Below are 27,171 nucleotides of genomic sequence, written 5' to 3'. Positions count from 1 at the left end.
TTTTGTGGACAACATCAGGAGTTCCCAGAAAGCTGCAAAGACAGGACACATCCACCCAAATAATGTCTTTTTTCCTGTTTTATTATAAATAAGAGACAGAGATTGCAAGCACTGTAGTTAACTTTATTGATCATTACTGAACAGGGGTTATTAGAGGGTAAGTGCCAAGAGACAGCTGTTAGTTTGGGTACCTCTGCAGACACCTGTGGGGTGTAGGGTGCTGGTCACAGCCACCCCAGCCCCGCCACAGCCCGGAAATGCTGCTTGGGCTCAAGGGCCCAGGGGCAGCTTGTTTTCAACAAGGGCATGTTTTGTTGCTACTGTGCGTGGTGTAGGTCCAGCCCTTCTCCAGAAGGGCAGTGTCTCTGAAGAAGTCAGCACAAAGAAGCTGAAATGCAGCTCAATTTCCTCCAGGGTAAGATCTTGAAGCCTGAACCCTTCTAGCACCAGTGTGTTAAAGCACAGGTAACAGAAGAGCAGATTAGGTTAAAGGTTAATTTACAGATTGTTTTTGATACAAAAACATAAAATATCCCCTATTAGCATCAAGATGGCATCAAAATTTTAATACTTTCATTATAAAATTGTACCAGCATTTCTACTGAAAACAATATAGATGTTGTATATATTTAGTTTTGGTTCTGTTCCTGATAAACAGTCTTGTGGCAGTTACCAAACCTGCATTGTGGTTCCACGAACCTCAGTACAAATCACATGCATCACAAATACATAAATAGATCTAAGTGACCCAGTATCAAAAATACATACTATGCAAGAACCTCAAGTATACTAAAAATCCCCAAATGGTTTGGGTTGGAAGGAACCTTAAGGACTTTCAACACCCCTGCCATGGGCAGGGACACCTTCCACTAGAATCGATCTGTTCATGAAAATTCACACTTAATACATCTATTCTCCCTGAAAATAAAGGTGGCTACTAGAAGGTGGCAAAAGCAGCAGACAGAAGCAGAAAAAATACTGCAGAATTCTTGTCTGACTTATTGCTACATGTAGATTATATCAAGGCTAATCTTTTTATAATCCTTGAAAGGTCAAATTGTATCAGGACTTCTAAACCACAGTAAAGAAAAAAAAAAAGAAAGCACTTTTATAAAAATAGCATCAATTTAAGTTAGCTAAAACGTTAAAAATACAAGAAAGAAATCAGTTATTCTATAAAACATTAATTCAGAGCATATGTTTCTGAAGCACCAGCATCAATCCCCATGTTAAGGAGCTCACCCACAAAGTCTTCAACACACCTGCAGAGTTCGCCTTGCCCTGACACACGGGGCTCACAGTCAGCTACAGAGGGTCTCGTGTCTGCACCTCAGAGGGCAGGGGAACAGTTCTAGGCCAGCTTTGCTTCACTGTTCAGCTCCTTTGAAGGTGGAAAGCACTTGCTGCAGAGATTACATTTAACCGTAGCAACTCGTAGTAACACACTTATCTGAGGTTGAGGCAAGGCAGTATGGCTTGGAGTTACACTAGGTATAGTAAATGCTACAGCTGTGTAAAGATTAACAAAACCTGCCCTCTTCTGCACCTGTATTAAGTGTAAACTTTCAGGACCCTAGGAACATTACAAACTACAATTCCTTTGTGTGGTAGAGTAACCAGGGAGGATCTGAGGGGGTTAAAAAACCAGTTTGAAAAGCTATTAAATGCAACAGGTTTAGAAACTTTAACATTGTTAGTGTTTGTGGCATTATAACTTTGGTGTTCAGATCTAGCAAATCAGTGTATTGCCTGTTATCAGCCTTATCAAAACAAGTGTTCTGTAATGAAAAATATTAATTCCATTTTCACTGGTAGTGTGGTAGGATCTGACATTCCACCATGAATCACAGGAATCAGAGCACTGTCCAAGTCATTCAGATAGTTCTGTGGAAGAAGATGACCTCCAGATCCAGCTAAGTATTCAACCTAAGAGAGAAACACATTAATATTGATATTAATTAATTAATTAAATTGTCTTTTTATATTAACAAGACAACACTACAAGTGTAGTATCTCACTAAAAGAATATTTCAGCTGGCATGAAGTGAGAAACTAGTCACTAAAGCAGCTTCTTCACCTGGGGTATGACAAAACATGTAAAACATTCAGGGAGAGATCCACGGTCTGTGCAAGGGAAGATACTTCAGTGGAAATGGGGAGTCTGCAATGAAAGTTGAAAGATTACCATATCTGAGTCAATGGAAACTCTCAGGCCTATCTTATTCATTCCGTTACTTTTCAAGGTTTTGAGGTGAGGGCAGAGAGCAGTGCTGCAGGCAGTGGCAATCTCTTTAGCAAACTGGTGAGGAATAGCACTGGAGAGTTCATTGTCCTTCACAAAATAGCAAACCTGAAACCAGAGAAAGGGTAAGAACAATGAGCAGCCTGGTTACATCCCAAAGTAAGGAAAAAGAGTAATTCAGTGTGCACATAATACAGCACAGAGCAAGCTCTAGTGCTTATTGGCTGGCAAAGTACCCAAGTGTTTCAGCTATTCAATCACAACACCTCAGTGCCCATGGGAATGCCTGGGCTATGCATTCACAGAGCTGTCAATGCTAACAGACTTCTAGTCTTTTTCAGGGGAGAAAAATGAAAATTATGTAAACTCACCGAAGAGCCACAGAGAACATTCTGCCTATCAGTGTGGCTACACATCAAAGCAGCCACATTTTTTAGTAGTATCACTTAGTACGATCCACTTTACCCCTTAACTATTCAAAAAGTACCAAAAAAGCCTCAAGAACAATGTAATTCACTAACTTCAGTGCACTTCATAACTTTTCCCTCTCTTTCGAAGTCTCTGTCTTGTGGTGCTTTTTCACTCTGAGTTCCTCCAATTGATTTTCCATCTACTGGGCTTAAAATTCTATGAAAGACAATAGTATAATTAATAATTAAAACAACATTTTATGGTTTAGATTGAGTCATTTTTATGAAATAATGTTTATCCATCCTTACAACAAAATACAATACAGGGCTTGCATCATGAAAATACAGATGCTACAAAAAGAAATAAATAAGGAACTAAAAGCACTTAATATAAAGCCAATCTTGCAGGTTCAAGAAGCTATAAACCATTTAAGGTGTGGACCACTGTTTTTCAATAAAAATACTTTACATTAATTTCAGGAAACTGAAGGCAAAAATCTGAACTTTGGAAAGATGAATTCTCTAAGATGTTCTGCTTTGGCAGTACATTTACCCTTTGTTTGTTTTCTCTTCATTTTCTACCCAGCAAATATCCACGTATTCTTTTACATCCCCTGTATCCATTTTTCCACAGGTAATTCTGAAGTCTTTCTTGTCTCTCAATGCCTGACGTAGGCTTTCCATTGTTTCTCGTGTTATTTGTACCATTAGTCCATCTAGAACAAATCCAGTTAAAATCCCAAATTATCTACAGGAAGAGCAGCACAGCTTTTTGGTAGAATCATGGCTTAAATTCTAGTGGGATCAACCCTCCCCTACGGCTAATTAATAAAAGCACAAAAGGACTCCATCCCCAACTACAGCGTTAAATGTTACATGAAAGAGGAAGAAAACCTTTTGTCAACAGAACTAAAGCTAAAACATCATTCTTGGACTAATCTTAGAATTATTTTTCATTTATATGCCAATATATGTATTTGAGCAATATGGCAATGAAAACAGGAAAGACTTGAACTGACTAAAGAGAGTTAAAACTTTGTATGTTTTATAACAAGTAGCTGAACTAACATGTATTTTTTTACACAGCATTTTGTTTGCAACAGGTTTTCTATAAAGTTAAAAAACCTTGAAGAGTTTAGCTTACTGAGGCATAAAACCTTACGCAAGACTGCTGCTTTTATTTTTTGTGTACATTCTCTTAAGAGGAAAATACACAAGACAAAATTCTTACCTTCAACTATACTGGATTTAGCTAAAAATCCTGAAGATGTTTTTAAGGCTCCATTAAACACCACAAAACTTGCACCTGTAACTAGAAAAAGTAGGAACAAAGTGAGCACCACTTCGTGTCACTCAAGTCAGTCACTACTAACATTCCACTTAAACTCCTTTTTAAACACATTTCAGTGTGCCACCAGAGTTGCATTTTCCTTGCAGCCTAACGGTGAACTTACATTTCTGCTCTAGAAATGTGATTTTTCTCTACTAGAGCACTTACCTTTCCTGGGATGTCCCGTGGCACTGACTGCCTGTGTGTGATAGAGGCCATGCTTGTTCTGCACACACACCAGGTGAGAATCTGCTTCGGTATTAAAACTTGCTCCAATGCTAATTACATGTTCATTAGAAGAATTTATGACCTTCATTATCTGTCAATACAAAATTTGTCATTACACTGACAAACTGCACTCACTATTCAAGTAGTTTTTTTTTTGGTTTGGGTTTTTTTTTTAACGTCTTAAGCAACACACCATCACCAGGAAAACTGTATGAGAGAATCCCTGAAAATACTAAAAGATTTGGAAGAAACTGCTGATTTTTAAGCACTTACCAGTTATCCTAAATCTCAACTCATCATTATTCACCTTCCAGCATATCCAGGAAGGAAGGATGTGTGCTCAGGTAATTTTATGCTCTCCCCCTTACATATTTAGGTCAGTATAAAGTTCAGCGAGGTTTTTTTAAAGAAGAACTGATGGTAAAGGTGTGACTGGTATTATACGAAAAAAACTATTAAAGCAGCTTGCATTAGAAAGCTAATCAAGATGGGTTTACTCACCTCATTATACTTCTTTAGGGGTATTTTAATACAGCTTCTACCCATTTCCACATGAACAAAAAGGTTGTCTATGGTATGCAAAGTATACTGATAATTTCTAAGGTCCTATAACAGACAAAGTATTTACATTAGGAGACAATTAATTATTGTTTTCTTATCTTTTAAAAAAGTCACCTAGATAAAAGTTCTTTACATACATCTCTAGGACTTCTAAAAAGTAATCACATTAAGAGTGGCTAAAAACTCAGTGATCCCTTTTTTCCTACTGCGATGTATGTACCTTAGTGAATGTATTAACAAACTCGTAGGATGACAAGGTCAGTCTATCTACCAGTGGGTTATTTAGATTACGGCTACTTCATACACATTACGATTTTACTCTTTTAGGGAAGGAAAACCTTCAACACCCTCCCTCTCTGACAGAACAGTGAAGCATGGAAGCCATCATCTAGAGGAGTTTGTTTCCAGGCTCACACGCTGTCCCCTACAGCTCTAACTGGCTGACCTATAAATTGAATATACTGCACCATTTCTAACACCTTTCTCTGACATCGCCCATCATCTCATCCACTTCTGCAAAATTCTGGTTTTTTCCCAGAACAACAACATTAGGTATGAAGTGGTCTCATTTGCCTTCACTAGCTCAGCTGAAAAAAAGGTATAAAAAGGCTCTTTTCACCAGCTGAGCCAGGCAATCAGTACCTTCCTCATTCAGCACAAGTAGGGCATTTACAAACACATCTCAGTGCACTCCAGGTTGCCATGGAACAGGCATAGTTTGAGCAACAGTAAAGATGTAAATCACAGGTGCCCTTTGCCTCCATTAGTTACCACGGCCTCAGTCACTTGTATGGTGAGAGGTTTTGTACAATCTTCAACTGAGGATCTGCATCACAGGTGCCAAGGCACCACCAAGAGATTATTTTACAGTCATCTAGTGATAAAAACTTGTGCCAAGAGAACATATTCCCATTGCCTGCTTCAAGCTGACACAGCTGTAAAGGGGAAGGCCAGTAGAATTCCATAGAACCCCCCATCATCAGCAGCACAACATTAAGATTCCTCAGAGTCTGAAAATACAGTTAGACATTGGTACTGTCATGTCACCAATCATGCTGGGAGCTGGCTCATGGAATTACAGTGTAAGATTCCTACACTAACAAGGAACATGCTGTTTTTCAGATGGTGCATGTCCTCTGACTGGTTCCTTACGCAGTGACCTGGACACCAATGTCAGAGAAAAGGCTTCAGTTCCATCTCAGCTCTGATGGCCAGGAGACTCTCAGGAGAGGATGCAGGGATTGCCTAAATAAGATGTGCAGCTCTTTCCATGGCCTTACCCTTAATGCTGGGATGAAAAGTGCTGTGAGCTCTACTGTAAGTATTAGAAGAGGAACACAGACCAGAACATTCCCGGCCAGGAACACAGGCTTACTGGAAGTTTAAATCAAACAGAGGAAAAACTTCCACAGGGAATGCCATGAATTCCAGGCTTGACTTAGTCTTATGATTTTGCCAAAAACTCCTTCATAAAAGACAGTCAGGCTGGTTAATTGTGGTAAGTAAGTCCTCCTACAGTTAGTCCACAGCATCTGCCTGTCAAGTCTTTCTTTACATTTAATATTGTCAGACTTAAGACCAGAATTCCTGCACCACACTGATGCTTGGAAGAGAAAAATGTACCTGAACAATGATTACTACCAGCTTCAATGCAAATGTCAACATTTCTCTCAATCATTTAAAGCCATTCCTCACTACCAGAACTGACGCATAACAATACCAGGTGAAACAAACAGCTTTCCTAACTCACTCACTCTCTGGGTAAGAAAGTTTTAAGTCAAGTATGAAGAACAAAAACATTTGCTTTTTAAATTTACCAAAATCCACTGCTTTCAAGGTTCAGAATTTTGAAAATATTTTACATAATTTAAATTACAAGAGGAAGATAATAAAACATTTACTCACAACAAGCAGATTCATAATTGTGTGCCCGATCTCTCCAAAAAGTGGCTTCCGGTGCCTGTAACTCACCACAGGAGTTGGATAGGCTGGGAACAAGGAAGGAAAAAGGGCATGTTTACCTATCAACAGCTATAAAACTTCCTAATCCAAGTATTTATATAGTATATTTTCAGCTATAACCTGCGTTTCTTAATCTCATTATCTGACCAGCCAAAGCCAGCAGAGCCCCTCTCTCATTCTCTGTCGTGGGCTGTCCTTCAGCCACCTGGTGATTTCCCCATCCATGGTTAAATCCTACAAAACTGATCAAAAAACCAAAACACAACGAGTAGTTTGGTACGAGAAAGAAGAACAAAGCAGCTACCATCCTCATCACCACACAGACATGGGCCTGGCCAGAAGTGATCCATTGTGGACTCCAGAAATCCTTGAACAAGCCAGTGGTACATACTGATGGACTTGCGGATAGTAGAATGGTGGGGTCCTGCCTTTTCACAGGCCTAGATGTTTCCGATGTATTAATACAAGTTACCTTTGTAGGTAATCAAAGCTGTACTCAGTTTATGCAGCAGTAATATTTTGCCAATATATTTAATTTCAGTAATTTAATTTAAAAAAACCATTCTGTCAGAGTTGTAAACTGGGCTTTTGAATGTCCCTTCAAACCTTCTTCCTACAACAAAAAAAGTCAGACATTTTTATATCAGAGTTTTTTTACTATCAGTTTTGGCTTCTTAGCATTCTCATCAGCTAAGAAAAAAACTAATAAAATTAAGAGAGTCAGTCCAGCAGGACAGTGAACATTCTCAAGTGTCTCAATAGGTGGCTTCCCATGTCAGTCTTACCCAGGTGTACCATAAAATACTGCAAAGATGATTTTAAATATTTTACTTGTCTAAAAATCCCTTGTATTTTCCAAAGGGAACTTGACATTTATATAGCTACTGAAAGTGTTAAAACTTACCCCCGTATTCTGCTCCCAGTCTCAACATTAAACGGATTGGAAACACTTTAGCCCAGGGTATTTCCAGCTTATGGATGAGAATGCCACAAAGAAAAGGGTTATCTGGTAGAATCTGATCATCAAGTTTCTGAAAAGTTGGTGAAACAAACAGGAATCCTCCATGCTCTTTGTTGTTGAGAAAGTTTTCAGTAAAAGTAATGTTTTCCATGTTTCTTACAAACCTTCCTGTAGAAAGAGGGACAGAGAGTTTGCACATCTGGGTCAACCAAACATTAGTGCCAAGAGAACTGTTCTAACCAGTGACCTCTGACAGACTTGCAGGTCTGTGGTGGATTTCAGACCCTCCTGAAGTCTGTCAGACATCTAAACCCACACAATAAGTGCTCTGTATTTTGTAACGAAATCAATTTGAATACAAAACTAGTTTTACTTCAAACAAATTCCAGAAATCCTGAAGTGTTCAATGTTTTGGCACATAACAGTTGGTGAACTTCCATCAACAGACCTAAAATATTTACATAAATGAATACTGCAATTCTACAAATAGCATGCCAGATGCTCTAAACCACAGACCCAAGGGCTTATAGGCAGGATCTCCAACACAATGTAACTAAACAACAAGAAGAGAGCCTGCAAACAGGATATTTACAGAAGTATAGGAAACAAATAAACTTAAATTCTTTTATTTCTGTTATTTAGAACCCAAGCATAACACTGCAAGGTCTTTCACCAGAATCATTAGACACTTACAAATACTTCAAGAAAAATTACATATCAACATTTAACTTGAAAGATCTGCAAGAAGATGCTATAAATTAAAAAGTTGGACATTAAAAATTACACACCTTTCATTGCATCCTTATAGATGTCAAGAAATAATTTGAACATTTCACTGGGGAAAACATCTTCGTCTGGCAAACGCTGTAACAGAATGACAATTTCTGCCTGACCCAAACCATGTAGTCCATTGGTTGAGAAGCACCAGCACCTTTCTGAGGAACCTTTAAGAAGATAAGACACCACAGTAATGCTGTTTGAAAAACAAAGCTGGATTTAATGGAAAAGAAAATGTGCAATACTTACATGTTATTAGCTTGACATTGACAAGCAAGTTTGCATTTAGGATAAAAGTTAATGGAGTAGGACCTCCTTCCCCAAGCAGCAAGGTGATCTTTTGGTGAGATGGATGTTCCTCCACCACGGGATCTAAATAAATTAACAATTTAGTTTAACACATCAGCCAGGGACCCAAGCCAAGCATTAGTTCATAGCATATGACACATTGTCCCACCCTCCTCCCTTAAGCGGGTGGTAGTTATTCCCAAATTTAGAATAGCTGCAGATCAACCAATGAACAGCTCACTCTAAGATTCAAGGAATATATAACACTGAAGTAGCAGCTTCTAACAAAAGTGCAAACTGGGGCTACCATTGCTTTGGAAACCACTAACTAACTGTGTGTTCTGGCTTCTCATCCATGCACTGATACTGTCAGGTACCACTGGTGAGCACAGACACCACTATAATGTATTCAAATGACAAAGCATCCTTCTCATTGATCCTGTTAATGCGTGTTCAATTATCCAAGAATCCAGTACGCAACAAACAGAATTGTAGGCAGTAGAATTGTATTAAATACAAATTATATGCTCATGAGTTCATACTGAGAAAACTTGCACTAGGTGATTTAAACTCTGTGAGGAGGGAGGGTGGTGAGGCCCTGGCACAGGTTGCCCACAGAAGCTGTAGCTGCCCCATTTCTGGAAGTGTCCAAGGCCAGGTTGGACGGGGCCTGGAGGAACCCAGTATAGTTGAAGGTGTCCCTGCCCATGGCAAAGGGTGGAAACAGATGGGCTTTAATGTCCCTTCCAACCCAAACCATTCTATGATTCCATGACTAAATATTAACAGTTTTCTCAGATTTTACCTTTTCCTTTTTCACCCACAGCCAGCAGAAGTGGTGGCAGGTTATCCCCGTCAGGAACAAGGCTGATGTCTCTTCGCACACACTTTTCGACCCCACACAGTGCTCTGTAACTTGAAGGACTAACAGACACATCATGTGCAGCCTGATCCACTGCACTGCAACTGGTCTTCTTGGCCTCTGCAGTAGGAGAACACTCTTCAGTTCCTAGAGTTACAGATTCGTAACTAGGTACCAACTCACTCTGGCCCGGGACGCCCTGCTGTGCGTTGTCTGAAGGAACAGAAGGATGTGATTCCTCTGTTCTTGTCATAATATCAATTTTTTCCTTCCATTTTTGATTTACATCAGTTAACATGTCATCTTCCTCTGGGTTTGCAGCCTATGAAGAAGAAATAACAAAAATTCTACACTGTCCCACAACCAGCTAAACTTTCATTATCTGCATTCTAGATGCAAAAAGAGAAAGAAAGCTATCACAAATGCTGAGAATGCATTTCCTCCTAACAAGAAGAAAGCCACCAAATCTCTCCTGGATCTTCTTTTTTTTAATGTTTAGGCATTACATAGGTGAAGCTGCATCATTAATTTACTTGTTTGGCAACACAGATAGTTGTTCTAGTATAGACAGTCAGATGTGACACAATCAACACACCAGGTGCCCTTCAGGAATCTGTCTGCTATTGGTGTTGCCACTCACAGCTACTGAGCATCACTTGGATCAGCAGTTTAGTACTGCAAACATATTTCTACCCTCTATACCAATAGCTGATTTTACATCTGATTAATTTTGAGCTTGGAGTCAAATCTATGCTGTTTCCCCAGTGAGATGGGTGTGACAAGCTGTTATAGGCTATAAATCCCAGGAGTGGAATTCTTCCCCTGCTCCGCTGTGGGAAGAATGGAGTTCAAATAGGGAAGGGGGAAGGGAGTCGATTAGCTTTACAAAGGGTCTAGCTAGCAAGGCTGCATTCCTAGCTAATGGCCCATTTGAAGGCTGGAGTGAGGGGGGAAGGAGTTTGGGATTTCGGTAGCTGGCCGCCTTCACAAGGACAGGTCAGACTGCTGAGCTCTCTCTCTGGGACGGAGACAGGGGTCTGCATGGGTGCATTTGGAGAAAAGGCCTAGAGGCCTGTCTTTCTGGCTTCTTGCCCTGGTGAAGCCGGATCACTGGTCTTGGCTGGCTTTGCACACTGCCTCGTGACTCCAGCCGGAGCCTACTGTGTTTTCATCGGAGGGCTCTGTGCCCACTGAGGGAGAGAGAAGAGGAGCCTTGAGACACCGTGATCTGGGAACAACAGTGAGTTCCGCTGGGGAACATTTTCCTTTCCCCCTTTCTTCCATTGGGGGAAGGGTCCCCATTTTCTTTTCGGCTTCTCCCGCGATCCGAGACCAACCCCCAGACCCCCTTCCCACACAGTGACCGCCAGAGCCCAACAGCGCCCCCTGCAGGTCAACACAGAGCACTGCAGGCTCTGCACCTCCAGTGATCCAACAGCGCCCCCTGCCGACTGTGATCAGAACTGTGCTAAAGACAGAGAAGTATTCAAACTGTTTCTTTTGTTTGAAGGGAACTTCTGGGTGCAGGACTATTGTTTAGCTGTTTTTATGTTCTGTTACTGTTCTTGCCAACACACATATATCTTTTAATAAAGGATTGTTATTTCTTCTTTTTTTCCACACTTCCTCGATTAAAGCCCCCTTAATTTTTGAATTTACAATTGCTGAGAGAGAGGAGTTTGGTCTGTCTCATAACTCATCCTCTTTAGCAAACATTTCAGTCTCTTCAAACTGAGACACAAGCTGTGAACATGGACACATCAGGATATCAGCTGTCATTAAAAAATAAAACAAGCAAAAGAAACCCCGAGAGGTGTGCTATCAAGTACACTAGACTTGCATTCTATCTCCATAGGGAAGAACTTTATACTGCAACAAGGGAAACACCTGACAATTCTGTGCTTGCCTGTAGGAGCTCTCCTGATGTCCCATCAACTTGCAGTAAATCCTCAGTTTATTGAATACACTACCAGAGAATAAAAGGACACCAACCCCAAAAGTACCACCCCACAAACATGCAGACAGAAACATGACTACACAGGCCAATAATAGACTTCTTCCCCAGGCATTTGCTTGCTGGTGTTTCATATCACTTGGTATTTTTCGCCTTCACGGTCAGGATTTTGTGATACCTTTGCTTCACAGCTGCACTGTGGTGGTTTTGTTTGAGCTTCTGAGGCTGCTTACACCAACCATCAACCCACTCACTTTGTCCATGATGCTTTAAGTTTTAGACATTGCTCATATTTTGCAAGTGAAAATATCCTACTCTTTCCCCAAAATGTGAGACAGGCTATACCTGTCTAATGTAATTGCACTAATCCAACTGGAAAACTACAGCAAACCACTGGGGAAAAAATAAAAAACAAAACCAAACACAAACTTCTACTAGAAGCCTGTTGTTAGTGACAGGTTTAAGAACTGTCATAGAAGTAATTAATCAAAGGCTGTGTACAAAAAAGACCAGTTTTGGAAAACTTTCTGCCATACCATTTTTGAAGTTCACAGACACCCCAAACCAAACAAGGCTTTCCTTTGAAAGCCTTCCTTCAGTTTTCCTAGAATTGAAAATTACTACAGAGTTTTTCAATCCAAGGACTTCACAGCCACCTCCAAAAAAATACTCGAATACTGTCCCAGGTTCCAAAAGCAGAACTGTTATGGATGTAAGAGGTCCCATCAATAGCAGGTGGAGGTATTTAATAGGTAATTTATGCACATTCATACGCTTCCACAGTCATACCGTATGAGTCTCTGGCAAGTCAGGGTTCACTGGACTTAAGTCCTGCGACAACCTCTTGGCTCCAGAGGACAGTTTTGTCGTGTCTGCCACTTCACCATTGGGCAAAATACCATCTGCAAACCAGACTCTCCTCTGCTCTCTGGGGCACAGCCCTGGGAGAGGGTAAGAAAACAAAAACTGCATGTTATTGCACTGTTCCAATGCCTGAAAGGGATAAAAAGTAAGTCCCTTCTCCCCACCAAATACATGGAGAATCTGTTTAGTGGAATTAAGCATAAGTAGAGTTTGACACCAGCCAGCCTCCAGTCAGGCAAATACATGCAGAAAAATCTCCTACTTGGGAGCTACCATGTTACAATTAAATCTATTAATCCATATCTAAGGAAGGCTACTTCCTCAATCATCCCGCTGTACTAAGGTAAGAATGAAGTGCATATTACAGCTAAAAGATGAAATACATCTAAAAAGTTAATTTATCACTTTGTTTAAAAATTTATTTCCATTGAAGAAGGTCAGATGTTTAACAAAAGTGGAACGAAGACACTACTTAGTCACTAATCATTTTTATTTACACAGACAATGAACCTCTACTGTTCCCTTTCAACTTGTCTCTAAACAGCTACTTCTTGTTTTTTACTGTAAGACTGGCTGTCACAACACAAGCCAAAAATCTCCCAAGACACGTAAAAATTATAAAAGTTACATAAAAGATTTATAATAAAAAAGAGAAGGCAATGAAAAAAGCAACATCCACATTTCATAAACAGAGATTTAGGACCAACTTGGACCTGGCACCAAAACTAGGAAGTGAAAGTAACTGTCCAGTGTCCCATTCAGAGAGATTACATTTCCCACAAAAAACACCACCAAAAATGTATAAAAAATATACCAACTAAAAATCCAGCATGCAATAAGTGACTTTTTCCAAAGAGACCCTGGAAGTGTTAGATCTATACTATTTATAGCATCTGTACCTTCAATACCAGGTTGTTTAAGGGCTGAGATAGGCAACAATGCAGAAAGCGAAGGGGAGCTGGCACTACCAGGCATCTGGGCTTCCTCTACTGGTGGAACAGCAGAATGTTCAGAGGAGACACTGGAACTGGGAACAAGACCAGTTGGACTCATCATCCTTTCAAATGCCTGTGCTAAAAAAATGTGGTTAGTTTTTCAGATCTCTCAATTGATTAGATTTCATTTGCAGTGTGGTACTTTGGGTGGGGGTTTTTGGCAAAAGTAGTGCACAATTTGTGATCTGCACACTCAGACTATTGAAGGGAAGAAAATTTACATTTGTTTTCTGCCTGCATATTTGCCAGATTGGTTCTCATGACAGAAACCCCCGGTACCTCCTGGTACTGCTGTAGTGACCATATCTTGGTGCAAACACACAGATCACATTTATCAGGTCAAATTCCATTCAGATGGCATATTAAAAATCTGACATGTTGTTATTTAAGTATGAAACAACAGAACATCAGTGTTTTCTCCTGATGTTTCCATAAGCATGCATGCTTAGCTTCCAGCTAAGGAAAGGTTATCTGATGGTTCAATTACTGCAGTGCTGTTATGTGACTTGTAAAAACATTAGGACAGGAAGCTACATAAAATGGGCAAGTAACATGTGAGAACAAGCAGGGACGTGGTCTTTAAACACACAGAAGGCTACTGTGGAGGGAGGATCACTTTTGCTAGAACCCCTGTCACAGATGACCCAACAGTATAGCTTCATATTTAGTCCTACAGAGTTAAACCCCACTTTTTTTTCTTTAATAAAAATCACTAACTTGCTACTTGAAGTTTAAAATAAGAACTGAAATCCAACGAGGAGGTACAATTATTCTCTTCATCCCTCCATCTCAGCAACAGGAAAGCATATACCAATTAAAGTAACCAAGCTCCCCCAAAAGGGCAAAGGTTAAAGGGATACTTTACTAGTTACTGTAATTACACAAAGAAAACTTTTTACCTTTATTAATGTCATTGTAACAGCCAGTACAGACTCTTGCCTCCTTCTCCATGTACTGTAGTTTGCATTTTCGTTTGCAACAGCTACCACAAAAAACCTGAATCAGAAAAGGACTGGATTAAATATTATAGACATATTGTGTGGTCTACAATTGCACAGGAATTAGAAAACTCTTCTGAGAAATACACTTGTTTCATTCTAAACCATCTGCAACCTTATATTCAAGCCAAGAAAAAAAGAAAACACAACAAGAACAAAAGCCACAATATGTGCACAATGAAAAGCAACAACATGGAGGACCCAAGTGGCATTATATTAAAATTCTTATCTGGGGTGATGAAAAGAATTTCAGGTTGCAACACCTATTCCTAAATTCACTCCTAGTTCCGTAACTACTTTACATTAAACAACAGCAACAAGGACTGAGCCCCGGAACTGGGGTCAGATTTGCTTTACTGCTTTAGAATCATCTCTGCAGCTGCACCAAATCTCTCCATAACACGTGTTACCAGTTTGCTATGAAATTACAAGCTGCGTCTTCCACCTCACGGACAACAACGTAAGCCAGAGCTTTCCGAGCTACTCACCCAGTCTGGCTCAGGTGCCATCTCAGCTAAGTAGGCTCTCCTACTCTCTCAGGAAGAATAAGCATCCTTCCCTTTATGTCACAAGCTCCCATCAGCAGGGTATTTGAAAAGAAAGCTGCTTTGAAAGAACAGAATGTGCTCTTCTACTCCAAAAGCATATACGTCTTGTCTTGTCTATTTTTAAGCAGAGATGGGGAAACAAGTGTGTCTCATTAGCTTGGACAACACCTGCACAATCCCCTTCAAAAAATTATGTCTTTACTAAAGATGGGTCTTTGCAAGAGTTGACATAAGTAATTAGAGCTTATGTTCTTTCAAGGGTGATCTGCAAGTTTTCAGAAGGTCACACCATTTTTAGCCATAAGCAGACTCTAGAGTATCAGCCTTACAAAACGTCTCCTGAAACCTTGATCGGACAGAACCCTCCTACCGCTGACCAGAGTTCAGTAAGTGGAAAGAACATTCAAAGTCTTCTCTACTCCTGATTACGTCCGGGAAAACAAAGTGGATCAATTGGAAAAAAAAACAACAACACAAACCAAAAACAGTGGTGACAGAGAAAAAAAATCAAGTTATTACAAGTGAACTCATTTAAGTAGGAAAGGTCACTATAAAATCAGTAATAATTGACAGATGCAATCTGAGCTGAAAAAAGAAACTATTTCAAGTGCTTCTGCATTAGTGCCCCAGGTAATTTACCTCAACTGAAAACACACATGCTCAGTACAGATATTAACAGAGTAACTGATGAGGATTAATTGCTAATCAGTCACAATCCATTTTAGGGCTTCAAATGCTAAGGCAGCACAATCCTCTGCAATGGGGATTCTCCTCATACCCTTGGTGACACTGGGACCCACAGAGGATTGCAGGAAGATTAATCCTAATGCATCTAAAAGGTGAAGACAAACTAAGGGACAGGGGAAAGGAGGTAAAGATGGGGCTGCTGAGTGAAGGAATTGATCCTGGTTGAGCTAGGAAGGACACCACAACAAGAGACAAACACCTCAGTAAAGGAACTGCAAAGCTGTTTGGCCTCACAAGTGCTGCTGTTGGGAGAGAAAGTGTGGCCCACTAACCTCTCACTTCACTCCAGCACAGAGGCCAGAATCCACGAGTGTTGCCACGTTCATTGGTAAAAAAAGATGTAGGATAATAGGAATGTATAAAACTGTCTTCTAGAATAGTCCACACAGGACAACTGTGAATTCCTACCAGTTTTTCCTTATGTCTCAAGTGGCTGAAAACACAATACAACACAACAGCTTCACAAGGAATGTTTGTTTTTTTCTAAGACAAACAGTTACTATTAAAAAGACAAAAAGTCTGTCAAAAAGTTAAACTATTTCACATTCAGAAAAGCTATGCCAGAGTTACAACTGCATAGCACTGCAGTATCTGCAAGGTATAGATAACCTATACTGCCTTCACTTGCTCTCCTAATGAACACAGATTGCAATGCTCCCTCTAACTACATTGTTGTTCTGCCAAAAGCCCCTCAGCTAATACACCCACAGCTGTAAACAGGGTGTGCAGTGAAGGGTCTTCCATCTCCATCTCCAAACAAGGTGCAAGGAACTTCACAGTAAAATGTAAACCAGCAACCTAAAATCGGTCGGTCTCATGACAAAACAAAACCCACTCCAAAGAACTGCATTTTAAACCATCACAGAACATCAACAGCATATTCTGGCAGTAAGTTCAACGAGTTCTAGGTTGGCACAATGAGTTCTTCCTTATCTTGGCACTCAACATTCAGACCTACATTTTACGTCACACCTACTGCAATTGGAATAAACAAGTACCAAACTTTGAACACACAGTGCTAGAAGAGAGGTGGGGAAAAAGCCTACCAAGCCTCTCCAGATGTTTCTTAGCACCAGGGATGCAAAAAGTTAGTACTGACACTAGTCTTTGCTCTATCTCCTCGTTCCTAAATCTTACAGAGCAACACTGAACAATAAGTTCATTAGTATTGGCAGTATTTCCATTTATGCATCACTACAAGTGTAAGCCACAACACCTCACAACGGAATTCTGAATTAAGGATAAGATGTGGCATCACTTACTGCAGAAGACCATATGCTGAAAAAAATTCTACAACTACTTGCTTTTTTGGTGAGTCACATATCTTCCCCTGAGATGACTTTCCTGGAAAATTATACATCTAAACATGCAGGAGGACAGATTTAGGCTATAAATCCTTTACACTTGTACTACCGTTACAGTTCCTGAAAGACTGCAATCCTTTCAGGTTCATGGACAGTGCTTTACAGATAGTATAACCACTTACCTGAATTCTCAGCATCACCTCAATTTTTTAAAACTTAGATACTTTACTTAAAAGCTGAGCAAAAAGCTGATTCACTATGACTACTATGAAGTAGTCCATCATCTCATCTCCCTTGTTCTATGCAAAACACTAGACAAGCCAGCATTGAAAGATAAAGAATATTCTTTGTACTTCCCTTTAATTAGGATTTTCACAAAAAATATGACAAGATACCAGTCTTGTTCAACAGTGTTTAAGTTTCTATGATGGGAAAATGAAAATTATTTTTTGTTAAATAAATACTTTGAGCATAGAAAAACTGTGTCAATCTTCTTTGCCTCCTGTGCTTTGGTTATCCCTAAATCAGAATCCATTTCCTTTCAGCAGCACAGGACCCCTCTCCCATAACTCACCTTCCCACAAGCTCGGCAGTGGTGTCGTCTCTTTGTGAACGTGAACTTCACTTGGCAGTTCATGCAGTTGGGGGCCTCTGAATCAGGGACCCACAGTGGCTGTTTCCACAGCAGAGCTGCAGGTGTTTTAAGTGACTCTGTGTTTTCAGATGTTTGGTTTCCTCCAGCTTCAGAGATACTTTCCCCAGGGTCAGAGTTCTTACTAACACTTACACTGCTGCCTGAGAGAGGAACTTCTGGGGTAACAGAACCATTTTCCTGGTTTTCTCTCTCAAGTACATTTGTTCTGTTCAGTTGCTTCTGACCAGCAGCTCCTTGGGAAAGGCCAAGCAACTGCTTTGGTCTTGCACCTTCAGTAGGAACATCAGAAGCCAGAGCTTCACTACCACTCTCAGTTACATCCTTACCATGAGATACATTATCTTCTGCTGCAGCTTCCAAATAGCTGGCAGGAAGAGATGCTTTAACATTACTATTAATGCTCATTGTCTCCTCCAGTTTTGATTGCGTAAGTTCTTCAGTGACCTCTGTGAAATCCAGGTTGTTCACATCTGTTACATTCCCTTCATTTGCATTATTTTCTATTAAGTTACTATCATTGTCTGAAGACTTCAACACCTTGGACTGCAGACTTTGTCCATACAAGAAATCATCAAGCTCACTGTCACTGACTAGAATATCACTTTTAATAACACTCTCCTCCACACTAAGGTCAGCCACAACTGGGCTCATACTTTCATCATAGAAGCTGTCCACACCAACACCATATGGCTCAACCTCAAGGTCTAGAAAAGCAGAAGCAAAAGCTTCAATTTCCTGAGAGTCACCACCATCAATTACACTCTGAGCATTGCACTGCACTCCATCCTCACTGTTTTCCACAATACTTTTGCTGATTTCAGCTAAATATTCTTCCTGCTCATGCCAGTCAGTATTTTCACAGGATTCCCTGCCAGAGGGATCAGTTTTAGATGCTCCAGAATGAACAGCTACACTACCACTAATAACCTCTGCCACTGCTTTCTGAGGTAGAGGATTAACGTTTTCTTCTCTTACAACTAATGAGCTGCACATGGACACAGGGAGACATGACAGAGAGGTCTGGACATCCTCAGCTGAAACACGCAAACTGGAAACACTCCTTAGTGTCTCACTGCTGTTAAGTTCTTCACTACATACATTCTCTTCTGTGATTTTCTTTTCCAGTTGTACTTCAGCTCCTGTTTGACATGAGGAGCCTGGTGCAACACAAATTCCAGGTAATGTTGCATGGGTTTTGTGCACCTGATGCCTCTTGAGCAGATCTGAAAGCATGGATACAGCATTACTCCCATCTTTTGGGTCTCCCTTTCCTAAGGCATTTCCTCCATGCATCTCTTTGCTTACTGCAGAACATGCACTATCATCTTGTGATTCACAAGGCAGTTTTTCACAAGCTTTCTCATCTTTGGGACCATTTGCATTTGAATTCTGTGTTGTTACTGGGACACATTCAATATCAAGGTGAGCAGCTTGTTCAGGCTGATCAAGTACTTCACTGCACTTCACAGGTTCTATCCTGTGTTGATCATCACATGAATCCAAGATCTCTCCTGTAGTGTAACTGTCTGATTTTAAAGCTAAATGATTCATATCCTCTGTTGTAAGACACCCTGAATCTTGAAGCATTGAGTCCCCATCACTCTGCTCTGTGCTGGAAGCATCCCTGCAACCAGATGATGACACACAAATAGGAACAGGTATGCAAGACAGGCCAAAGCCAGCTGACCCTTGGCTGCACTGGAAGTCAGCTGGCTGTGACTTCTGAGAACCTTGGTGAGCATGGATTAAATCAGCCGTGTCATTAACAAGATCACACACAGGTATGCCACACCTTCCCAGGTTGGAAGCCTCCATTTCATTTAAGGAACCACTGTCCACAGTGGACAGAAGATCAGGTCCAGCAACACTCTGCTCCTGCGGTGGTGACTGACTGAGCAGCATGCCCCTTGTCCCAGTGTGGCTAACAAGAGGGGTCTTCTCTGGGGAAGGGCAGCTGTCAGCATCCTCTGGCAGCTCTGGTGCTGGGAATGCATGTTGTAAGCACCCCAGGACTGAGAAGAGGGAATGGTGCTTTGAGTCACATGGGTTTTGAGGTGTTCTGAGGCAGTCATATTCATCTGTGTTAAGGAAGAAGAGATCAAAGCAAAGTTTGTAAGACTCCTCTCCTTCCACATTGAACTCCCTCTAGATCCCATCTATTCATCCATACAAGCTCTCACTTAGTATATGCTATTTTCAAATTCCATGGTAACAGCCATTTGACCACTTGGAGAACAAGCCAGTGCAGGAACCAACCTGTGTTCTGCTCGAATTCATCGAGCAACTTGTCCAAGTCACACACCGCAGCTTTGAAGTAACTGTCCATTCTAGTCTCAGTTTGACTGAAGCTTTACCCTTCTTAAACCTACAAAGAACAACAACAGCATCTCATTCACAGTAATTTGATGTCTACAAAGCCCAAGTGTTAGTATCAGAAGACAACTTCTGGAAGGTATTTTTTTTATTAACATCATCTTCTCTCCTCCATGTAGGCAAGTACAAACAGGGCTGCAGCCCCTACGTACTTTGAATATGCTCTACATGGTGTACCCAGCACACTATGAACAATACACCCAAAAATCCACTTTAAATCATGAAATTGAGGCTCCCTTATAAAAAACAAGTGCATCTGAAAGCATGTACTATGGCATTACAATGTCAGCAAGTTTAAAACCAGAGGGCATATTAGGATCTTCTAGTTTGTCTCCATATACATTTTATACCACAGTTCACAGGCAAAAACCAAAATAGGCCATTATTACCCTTCAACATGACTGAACTGCATAAATAATAATAAAAATTAAAAATCCAGCATGGTAATTCAGCTTATCATTTCTATTCTACTCAAAACACAAAACCAATTGAAATTCTGAGACCCCAAGAACATAAACCACTTTTTTTAGACTTACCAGTTCATCAGAAAGCTACTTGTTAATCAATCACATTCTACACTGCAAAACACCCTGATTCATTTGCTTAATGAACCTTTCCAGCCACTCAATTTTATGCCTTTTTGGTCACTCTGAATTGCTTCTTAAGTCCACATCTATTTTCATGGCTAAATGCTCACATGGTTCAACTCTGTATAAATAAAATCAATATTTACACTTCCTTTGAGCAAACTGAAGGGACTCAGATCCATTCAGTCTAATGTCTGTAAACTACACCTGTGGAGGTTTCTCTAGTTTTCCTTCTACTTTTATCAGTGCATTCAATCTCTGCACTGGCTGACTTCACCTCCCACCTCAATTCAATGTATTTTGACCATCTAGTACTGCTGCTTCTAAAAGCTTAGAGACCAAACAAATACTCAAATTCACTCACATCACTTATGCCACACTGCAGCTACAGATTCACACTCTATACTTTAACTTCCTTTGTTGAGGTGTAAGGTTTCCCTTCAGTGAATCCTTCAGATCAGGTGCGTTCACTTACATCAATATGGAATTATTCACCACATTAATGTGCACGTGACAAGAATACTTTAAGGCAATGTGTAGTTCAAACAGAGATTTGCAAGGCATAAGGAAGGTGAAGTAAATAGTATGCAGCAGGGCAGCATTTTGTGCCTGTGCATAAACCAGAAGTGAACGATCTGAATACACTATTTTTTTTATATCCACTTGCATTCATTTGTCACAGCAAAGGTCTTCACACTGCACCATAACCCAGGTCTCTCACAGCTGTCTAGAGGGCATCAAGCAGCAGATATATACTTAATGCCACTTCTCACTCATTTGAATGCAGCCCTTGCCTGAACAATCACCCCATTTCGCAACCTCCTGGTAACTGGATGCATTACAACTTGAACTGGAAGTAATTTCAATTAGGAGACTTACAAGATTAACAGCTTTTGATGATCCACTGAGAGACATGGAAGTACAGATAACAGATACCTTAATGACACCAGAATTTATAAAAAAACCCTTTCATAATTCAAAAGAATACAGAGGAGAGGTAAGTAATTATTGCATCTATCTTTACCTTACACTTTAAAAGACTTAAATTCATTGTTTTGCACTCTTGAGTGGCACAAATTCTGAATTAACCACAAGTGCATTATTAGATTACAATGCTAAATAGGTAGATTAGGATGCATTTGTGTTGTCCAGCATTGGCCCACTGACCTCTGAAAAAGGAAAGAACTCAAAGAACTGTAGAACTGAAATCACATGCAAATATTTTCATCTACTTAATACAGAGTAAATCACTTCTACACCCAGCTCAGGAAATTATCACATCTCAGTCTGACCCAATAATGTTGTTACATTTTATTAAATCTGGTTTCGAAATAGAATAGTTCCATTTGACTTAATAAAGCATTTTTAGTAATTAACCTGACTTTGAATAACTAGCATATTATTCCTGTAATTTCACTACTCTTTCTTCAAGTTTTTGATAGGTTTTCAGCTTTTCTACAACAGACCTACAATAAAAAAAAACCAAATCGCACAATAAAATCAAAACCTTCCAAAAAAGGGCAGACTAGATCACCATAAAGTATTCTTTTAAGAATCATACTCCTAACAACAGAATTATACTTCTAATTATCAGAAATCAGCACCACCACTATATATGGTTTTAAGTAGACAGAACTATTGTCTTCCAAACATGTTTTCTACAGTTCTGAATCCACTCACTAGACAATCTCCAAACTGGTTCACAGATTAGCATTTTTTAAAAATAAGCTATTAAAACTTAATGCTTATAACTTTATCTGAGGCATTAAGCCTCAGATAAGCTTATAACATTATCTGAGGCAACAGTGTAGGGAAACATACAAGTTCAGGCTGTCACCAGCTCCGTTTTATAGACTTTTTTTTTCAAAGTATAAGTAACTTTTAAACAATTTTTAAATCACTTTCTGTTAAAGACTACATGCTTTGAGATTAAGATTAAATATTTATGTGCAAGGAGACTTGAAGCTAAAACATCAGTCCATCACAAAAAGGGAAAATAATAATAAAAGCATAAAATGTACTGAAAAAAAAAGCACCCTGGATATGTCACTTGTGCACCTAAATGTTTCAGACACGTTTCATGTGTGTCTGAACAGACTCCTCTCAGGTCTGACACACTCCTAAACACAGCACTTCAAACTGCACACAGAACTACCCCACGGAACAGAGGCAATAATTGTGCCACATTAAAACTGTAACAGTTTCCAGAGTTCAGAACCAACATTCCACTGGGGATTTCTCAACACACTCTCATTTAAAGGAGAAGATAGCACAAAGCTGCTGGGATACCGAGTGGTCAGGTAACAGGATGGATGTCAGGGGTTTGTTTTTACAGATAAACTCTCTAAATGGAGGTAGTTAGCTGTTTTCAATGCTGATAACTTGTAAACCAGAACAAGTAAGTTAATTATTACCAACTAACCAGTTCAAGGTCTGAAGATAAGCTGCCTTTTGGAATTTAAGAATTCCTGAGAACCACTCTCTGTAGTGTCAGCACACATGGGCGTTACCAGATCTCCAGTTTGCCACAGCTGATCTCCCCTGCAGAGGCCAGGCCTGCTTATGCGTGGAACTTCTAAAACAACACAGATTTAGACAGAGAAACTCACACACAGGGGCACACAGGTCTGCAGAGAGCTCACCACAGGAGCCACTTCAATTCTGGTCACCAGGGAAGTCTTTCCACTCACTGCTAAGTCACATTACTTCAGCTCCATCACTGTGTTTAATCATTATGCTTAGCCTGAGCAGAAAGCTGTATTAATACTGTTATCCTCAGGATTGAAGTGGATTTTTCCAGCAACTACCACAACTAGAACAAAGCCTCTGATATAAATGCAACCACCAAGTTCACAGTGCTCCAGGAGGGAGGAGCTCATGGAGCACAGGGTGCCTCTTCTCCCACCTTCAGGGTATTTAAAGACTTAATCACCAGCTTTATCCTTCTCAGCCCCTTCCCATACCCCAACACCTCAACCCACCCATAGGCTTGAGGCCCTACAGACAAAACATCTAAGCTTACTACTGCCCATGGAGCTCACCAACAATCAACCTGATGGAGAAGTTCAGCACAAGTGAACAAACATTGTGTACAAAATGCAAATAAAAACTAAAATTATTCTTGCAGAGCAAGACAACTTACTATCCATCCCAAAAGCTCCAGCTGCTGTTGCCTTAGCAAGACTATGAGCTGAATCAGGGGGTGAAGACAAAAGTTGCAGAAGTTTTCAGACATATAAGGAAAAAAATACGTGGCACACTATAAAAAACTGCCGTGCTCAAACAGCAACATTCTCTTAGTTCAACAGAGACTTCTTAGAAGGACAGAACTCCTTCAGCACCACTGTGACAGCTCTATCCCAACATCACCTTCAGCTCCTGGGGATTCTCTTTCATTCATACACCCAAAGAAATTTCCCACCCTGAACTCAAAACAGCATCACTCACACCACACAGAGAATCACAGATTCCAGAACAGCCAAGTTTGGAAGGGACCTCTGAAGATTACCCAGTCCAACCCCTGCCCAGGCAGGGTCATCCAGAGCAGGTGACACAGGAATATGTCCAGGTGGGTCTGGGATGTCTCCAGACAGGGAGACTCCAAACTTCCCTGGTCAGCTGTTCCAGGCTCTGTCACCTCCACGGAAAGAAGTTCTGCCTCATGTTGAGGGAGAACTTGTTGTGTTTCATTTTATGACCATTGCTCCTTGTCCTGTCACTGGGCACCACTGAACAGAGTCTGGGACCATCCTCTGACATCCCTTGGGGATATTTGTGTGGATTGACAGGATCCCCTCTCAGTTGTCTCCTCTCCAGACTAACCAGGCCCAGCTCACGAAGTCTCTGCTCACCAGGGAGATGCTCCAGATCCCTCATCACCTCTGTGGCCTCTGTTGGACCCTCTCTGGCAGGTCCTTGTCTTTCTTATCCCGAGGAGCCCAGATCTGGACACAATGCAGCAGGTTCAGAAAGCAGTTATGGACTGTCAGCAGTCCTCCAGTGCCACCAGCAGTAGCCAGTCCACCAGTGAGGAACCCACGGGCTCAGCTGCGCAGACACAGCCCCCACACACTGCCCAGGGCACCACCCTCACCACCTGCCAGTTATTATCTCATAGTTATTGTGAGCACTTATTACTCAGCCTTAGAAAATGAGCCATGAGAATGGGATTGCACCAGGCCTGGCACATTCCCTCAGCATTCCCATCTCCTGTGATTTACACTGTTAATGAGCAGATGCTCATGAGGCAGCCCTGGGACTGAGTGGGGTGCTCTGCTGGATCCAGACCCTGCTCCATGGAAATATAGAATGTTTGGCAACCTTTTAATGCCTGGAAGTGCAGGGGTAAAACCGTCCATTACGCCTTATATACCCTGTATAATCATCTCTTTCTATTATACTCTATATACTGTATAAATCTACCCTATATATACTCTACATAACCTATATGATACTCTCTCTCTATATATATATTATATTCTATCTACCCTATATATATCCTACATAATACTGTCTGTATATATATCATACTCTATACACCGTATATAACAGCCTCTATATTATTCACTACATACCCTACATAACACTCTCTCTATATATGATGTTCTACATACCCTATATATACTCTATATACCTTATATATAAACAAGCGGAAGAGCAGTAAGCAAAAACACCACCGACACGCTCAAACCTCCGGGGGCAGTTAACCCACTGAAGCAGCCTCAGATCGCACCGCGCCGTGTCCGTCCTCACCGGCGGCTCAGGGCCGTGGCGGCTCAGGACCGCGTCCCCTCAGGACCGCCCCGGCCCGGCCGGCGGCTCCGGCCCTGTTCCGTGAGCGCTGCGCATGCGCGGGTACGAAAGGCGCGACGTCACCGTGACCAGCTGTGCCCACCCTGCGCATGCGCAGCGGCGCCACTTCCCGCCACAGCCACTGGGGCGGAGCCGACGCGAGGGGGCGTGACCGGCGGTGTGACTGACAGCGCGGGGGATGGAGGCTGGGGAGGGGGCGGGGCCGGCAGTGTGATTGACGGGGCAGCTCACCCGAGGGGCGGCAGCCCGCGCCGTCGCTGGACGTCACACGCCAGCTCCATGCGGTGACACCTCTCCTGTCCGTGAACACCCCGCCTCGTGGCGTTCACACCCCCTCACCTCGCGGTGACGTCACTCCCGCTCCGTCAGCTCCCTGCCGGGTCTCGTGATGTCACACACACCCGCAACCCACGGTGACGTGGATGTGTCAGATAGTCAGAAACGATTAACAGTTTGTCCAGAGAGTTAGGGGGAATGACAGGGGGTTGATGGGTCAGGATTCTGCCTGATTGCTGCAAAACATGGAATGTGTCCAAGTTTTGCTAAGAAAGGATGTTCTGTGGTTTATCTATGTAACTTTCAAGCCCAAGAAGCAAGAGAGGCTCTTCTTGCCCTTGTTAAGATTTAGGACTGGATGTGTCTCAGTGATCTGAGCCCTGGGCTTGGGGGAAGGATTTCCACTAAGAGTGGGCACAGTGAATGCAGTATTTATGGGCCACAAGGACAGAACTCCCAAGATGAGGAAAGAACTAACAAAGGCAGCTCAGGACCTGGACTGAATCAGCTGCCACTGGATACAGGGTGATTCCAGTAGGGGCGGGTGTCACCACTGAACACAGAAACTCCCCAACCCAAAGGAAGAGAATGACTGAGCATGGGATCAATTAGCATGAGAAGTGATAAAGTCACTAAACAACAGAATATAAAATATAACTATAAAGAAAGAGTGATTTGGCATTGGAATGGGCTGCCCAGAGAGGTGGTGGGGTCACCATCCCTGGAGGTGTTTAAGAAGAGACTGGATGTGGCACTCAGTGCCATGGTCTGTTGACAACGTGGTGTTGGGTCATAGGTTGGACTCGGTGATCTCAGAGCTCTTTTCCAAACTGAGTCTGTAATTAATTCTGTAATTAATAAGAGAACCATGTAACTTGTAGCCCATGAACATTAACACCTTTGTTTGCTGAAGTGTATAAACAGCAAAAGATTTTGACTGTGGGTGTGCTGGATTTGTGGAAACATCCACCTTCCACTCTGAGCAGAATAAACAACATCTCCTTTCTAAACCTGACTCTGTGTGTTTAGACCCAATCGGCCCTCTCACTCCGTCAGCCCCCCTCATCCTCATGACAGCACATGCCCACCCCACAGTGACACCACTCTTGCTCTGTCACCATGTAGGGCTGGGGAAGGGCAGGGGAGAGCTCAGGCAGCCCACAGATGCTCCATCCAGTTTTAAATCACCATTAAATTGACCAACCCTGTCCCTCTCAGCGATGGTCAATGGGCCCATCACAGCAGTGATGCAATCACAAGGCAGCTTCTGGTGCTTCCACAAAGTGTTTCTTTTTTACAAAATCCACCTGCTCTAAAGTGTGAGTACACAGCCCCACTGTCCCCCTGGCACCACCCAAGGGCCAGGACAGTGACTTTTGCAGGGAGTTTTCTGGATTTCTGTGTGTTTCTGCGCTGGGAACTGAGGGGACACTGTTC

At 41.5% G+C, this 27,171-nt stretch overlaps 1 protein-coding gene across 4 annotated transcripts; it reads right to left on the bottom strand.

Annotated features, from left to right (window-relative positions):
* Window positions 1–92: 92 nt before the first annotated feature.
* ZFYVE16 (zinc finger FYVE-type containing 16) lies at window positions 93–25,507 on the bottom strand. 4 transcript variants are annotated; one of them, XM_027634517.1, is made up of 18 exons: window positions 25,399–25,507; window positions 19,943–20,051; window positions 17,606–19,764; window positions 14,334–14,430; window positions 13,339–13,512; window positions 12,365–12,516; window positions 9,565–9,943; window positions 8,721–8,843; window positions 8,483–8,638; window positions 7,638–7,862; window positions 6,677–6,759; window positions 4,712–4,816; window positions 4,151–4,301; window positions 3,884–3,964; window positions 3,206–3,368; window positions 2,764–2,869; window positions 2,186–2,350; window positions 93–1,926 (listed from the first exon to the last, which is right to left on the bottom strand). In XM_027634517.1, the coding sequence occupies exons 2-18, from the start codon at window positions 20,010–20,012 to the stop codon at window positions 1,765–1,767; spliced, it is 4,551 nt and encodes a 1,516-aa protein (XP_027490318.1). In that variant the 5' UTR covers window positions 20,013–20,051; window positions 25,399–25,507; the 3' UTR covers window positions 93–1,764. The 4 variants fall into 4 exon arrangements, with proteins under 4 accessions (XP_027490318.1, XP_027490315.1, XP_027490317.1 ...); XM_027634514.1 differs by having other exon boundaries at window positions 25,280–25,480; XM_027634516.1 differs by lacking the exon at window positions 25,399–25,507 and adding an exon at window positions 24,498–24,589.
* Window positions 25,508–27,171: the final 1,664 nt, after the last annotated feature.

The sequence above is a fragment of the Corapipo altera genome, unplaced genomic scaffold (assembly GCF_003945725.1).
Source record: "Corapipo altera isolate COAL_440 unplaced genomic scaffold, ASM394572v1 61411, whole genome shotgun sequence".
Classification (NCBI taxonomy): Eukaryota; Metazoa; Chordata; class Aves; order Passeriformes; family Pipridae; genus Corapipo; species Corapipo altera.
Note: the sequence above shows the minus strand (reverse complement) of the source record. Positions and strands in the feature narration are given on the sequence as shown.